The following is a 3,941-nucleotide window of genomic DNA, read 5'->3' as shown; positions in this document are numbered from 1 at the left end:
ACCGGATCCCATACCGAACTCCGAAGTTAAGCAGGCGGGTCCCCGTGTCAAAGCGGGGTGGGTAGGGCCCACATTTTTTTCATTTTTGATAATTTTGTAGGTAAAATGAATCCGGCTCTAAAAGGTATTCTAACTGCCGGTTGCACGAAGGTGATTCACGTCAAAAGCATAGTGCCACACTGCCGCACTGCCCGGAAGGCGCTCCGGCCACCTGGGGTAGGCGAACCCGCCAGTCGTCGTGGTTATGCTGTACCGCACGCAGGCGTGCGTGTTGCCTACCTGCAATGCCCGTTAGGCGCTACGGCCCCCTGGGGTAGGAAAACCAAACGTGGGGTAAAGTGTTAAAGTTGACTGCACTTTCCAAACTGTCAGCATATCGACGAGGTCGGAGAAAAATGGCTCGGAAAAAATTAGGTCGGACAAAACCTGGGTCGGACAGCACTTTTTGGGATTTTGGAAAAATCGCCAGGTCGGAGAAAAATAGGTCGGACTATCTAACTGCACCGAAGCGGGGTATTTTGCCACACCCAGCTTTTTCGCACTCCTCTAGTGCCGAGCAGGGTGCGGACTGACTGAGGACCCAACAACGACGACCCTCTCCGCCAACAAGAGAGGGTCCTATGGTCTCGCATGGTCTCGCATGAGCGCGGGGCGGAAAGGGACGCGGGTTTAATTTGGGCGCCGCCCTCAATCTGTCCGCGGGTGCGAGGCGCGCGTCGTGGGGTTGTCACGCTGGTGTCCGCCACAAAGTAGCTGTATAGTAGTACGCACTTCTCGGGACATCCGTCGGATACTGGGCTGCACTGCAGTCAGCGCGCCGAGGGGGTGACGCGAAGACACCAGAGAGGATCCATACTGTCTGCTCCGGATGACCTCATCCCTGCATCTGTTCGTGCTGTAAGAGTGTGTGAGTGTGTGAGAGTGGAGGGAGGGAGAGAAAGGGGGGGGGGGTAGTGAGTGAGCGGTGGTGCTGAATGCCCGCGCACATGAGATCACCGCCTTTATTGTGCTGCGAGCCCATGTGACACAGACGGGGTGGTCGCGCGCCTCTGGGTGGCGTCGGCGCGAGCACCACCACCACAACAACCACCACCACCACCACCAGGACCACGACGACCCAGATGAGCACAGTGGGACGCTGCATCGCGCGGGCCGGCGCGGCTCTGATCCGAAATACGCTCGTGGCGGCCTTGAACGCCTCCTCCGCGACTAGCGGGCGGGGCCCAGCGGGGCCCAGCGGGGCAGCGCGGGGGCTGTATACCCGTTCATCCATTTCTCTCTTTCCGAAACGCCGTCCCGCTCCGCGAGGTCTCGTAGGGGTGTGTGAGAGAGAGGGAGAGACCAGCTGAGAGCGATGAAGGCCGTCGCGTCGCGCCCCCCGGCGGCCGACGGGAGCGACCGCGCCTCGGACCTCGGAGCGTTCGCTCAGCAGCCCCTCAAACAGCAGGAGATTTACGGCGGCGGCCACGAGGCGGGCCGGCCCCGGGCGGCGGAAGAGGCCGGCCGCGGGGAGGAAGCCGCGGAGGCCGCGAGCAGCGAGAGGGACATGACAGCAGCGGGAGCGGGCGAGCCTATCGAGGCCAATCCCCATGCGTCGCTTAACGGCGCGGGCTTGTCGTCTGCTGGTGGCGGGGAGGGGCTGGGCGGGGAGGGGCGCCTCGAATATATCCCCGCGACGGGGCGCCGCTCCACACGCAGAAATATTGTGCAAGGCTTGGGAGGCCGCCAGCCCCCCACCAGGGCCGGCCAGGGCGGCCGAGGAGTCGTCATTGTATTTTTAGAGGAGCCCGCGGTGCGGGTGTGCGCTTCGGCGGCGCTTCGCAGCACTAGTTCGAGGGGAGGATGGGAGGGGGCTTTCAGACACAGAGGGACACCGAGAGGGTATGTATGGGTTGGGGTTCGCGTATATACGGCGGGCGCAAGGGGACACCCGGTGTCGTGTCGCGTCGCGTCTCGCCCCCGAGGAGCGGGTGGGGCGCGGATTGGCTACGGCGGGAGGGAATTCCACGTCGTGGGGTAGCGCCGAGCAGCGCGGTCAGTGGGAGGCCGCGGCTCGTGGGGTAGCGCCGGGTGGCGCCGCCGTCCTCTACCCCACGCTCAGCGTCGGCGTACTGCCGGCGGGCTGGCCAGAGTGAGAGAGAGTGAACTCGATCCTCCATGGGCCAGGCGAACACGTACGTTTCTCTCAGGTTCATTTGGCAAAGTGCAGCAGTAGCTCGACGCCTGCGAAACTCGACGTAGGCCACCGCGCCGCACACGGATGCGCTGTAGGTGAGATGCTGCCTACCTACCAGGCGCTATCAGTGCTTGGGGGCAGAGACTGAGTGAGCTTGACGCGTTTGTAACGGCGGATGTATTTTCCGATAGACCCCTACAAAATACTAAGGGATGCGTTGGCCACTTCTTATTTCTACATTTGAATTGGGTTACGCGTCAAGGTCTGGAACACATGATGTGTTCAAATGCAGTCATAAAATAGCCCACCCTAACCAGTTCGTTTCAACACTCTGATCACCGCAGGCTCGTGGGCGCTGAGGATCGGGCAGCTGCACGTCCCCAGCCCCATCCGGAATGGCAGCGTCAAGGACGTGATCCTGGACTGTGACTACTCGCTGGACCCCGGCGAGAAGTCGGAGGGCCTCGTCGTCAAGTGGTTCCTCAACCAGGAGACCAACCCGTTGCCCGTGTACCAATGGATCGCCAACAAGATTCCTCAGGTGAGTCTGCACTCACAGGATGCACTTCTTTCAATAATTAGCCATCTTTGAAAGAACTCTCGGACAGCTGAATTGTGTTTTACTCGTCCGCCAGGACCTGGGCGTGCTGAGGAACCGGGTGGACCTGATGTACCACGCCACGGACCAGCCGTCCACCCGCCACCGCGCCTTGCGCATCCTCAACCCCACCATTGAGCTCAGCGGGGAGTACCGCTGCGAGGTGTCCTCCTTCTACGGCGAAGACAGCAAGACAAAGAAAATGATCATCTACGGTGAGTGTCGAGTGCATCGAGTTCAGAATTCTTTCACGATGAACAATCATCATAGTGACACTAGGTGCAACGAAAGTATCAATTGGCAGTGCCATTTCGTAAGTTCATCTTTAAAGATGTTGGTTTACTTTTACAGTTCCAGAGGAGAACCTAGAACTCACCCAAAGCAAGACCACGGTGGAGGGTCAGGTCAGGCTATCCTGCGAAGCAGACGGGGTCTTCCCCAAGCCGGAAATGACTTTCATCAAAAGGTCCATCGAGTGAGTAGTGTTTTAATAATTTAAGATGCGCTTTCTTTACAACCTTCAACTACATAATGCTTATTTGAAATTTAATACAGTTACTAATTAACGATTTTGCGCTGATTTGTGTCAGGTATGGCGGAGGGAAAATCATGGATGGCGCCGAAGTTCGAGTGACTGATAGGAAGGACGGCCTATTTGACATCGAGGCCGACATCGTGGTGGACGAGGCGTCCCTGGACGAGGGGGCGCAGTACGCGTTCGGCTGCGAGCTGAGCATCCCCGACGCCAACTACACCCTCATCGAGTGGGAAAACTACGAAGCGAGTAAGTCACTGCACATCGCGGTGATGATTTCCGTTTGATAGGGTGACTAACGCAGTTCAAAACAACAACAACAACGTAAATACTATTACTGGCTGGCAGGAGGGTTTCAGATTTTAAAGGGGCTTTGGATTAGAACAGATCATGACGTAACCATTTGGCGGGGTGCAGCAGGTTGTCGATGGTAGCCTGGGTGGGGTGCTAAAGCTGAAGCACAGCCCTAATTGTAATTGGCTCGCCGTGCTTACCTGCCACTGGTTCTAATAAAAACTTTCATTGTCGGACTGGGGCTAGGAGTGATGTGACTCAAGTTCACTGACCTCAATGAACTGCTTCGGTTAAGATATCTCACCAAATCGAACGTCAACTTTTTAACTTAACCCCCC

At 57.9% G+C, this 3,941-nt stretch overlaps 2 protein-coding genes across 6 annotated transcripts in view; one reads left to right on the top strand and one right to left on the bottom strand.

Moving 5' to 3' along the window:
- The window catches only part of LOC113209663 (uncharacterized), a 23,165-nt gene that overhangs the window by 8,854 nt on the left and 10,370 nt on the right, over nucleotides 1-3,941 (bottom strand). The window lies entirely within an intron of this gene.
- Nucleotides 2,521-3,941, top strand: part of LOC113209502 (butyrophilin subfamily 1 member A1-like) — a gene marked incomplete at its 5' end in the record, with an annotated part of 17,026 nt that continues 15,605 nt past the window's right edge. For all 3 annotated transcript variants that reach the window (XM_052273204.1, XM_052273201.1, XM_052273195.1), the window contains 4 exon segments: nucleotides 2,521-2,717; nucleotides 2,812-2,989; nucleotides 3,126-3,249; nucleotides 3,365-3,558. In XM_052273204.1, the coding sequence (XP_052129164.1) occupies nucleotides 2,521-2,717; nucleotides 2,812-2,989; nucleotides 3,126-3,249; nucleotides 3,365-3,558 (693 nt within the window).

This window comes from Frankliniella occidentalis, unplaced genomic scaffold (genome assembly GCF_000697945.3).
Source record: "Frankliniella occidentalis isolate FOCC.00 unplaced genomic scaffold, Focc_3.1 Scaffold7, whole genome shotgun sequence".
Classification (NCBI taxonomy): Eukaryota; Metazoa; Arthropoda; class Insecta; order Thysanoptera; family Thripidae; genus Frankliniella; species Frankliniella occidentalis.
This window is presented reverse-complemented; position numbering and strand designations above follow the sequence as displayed.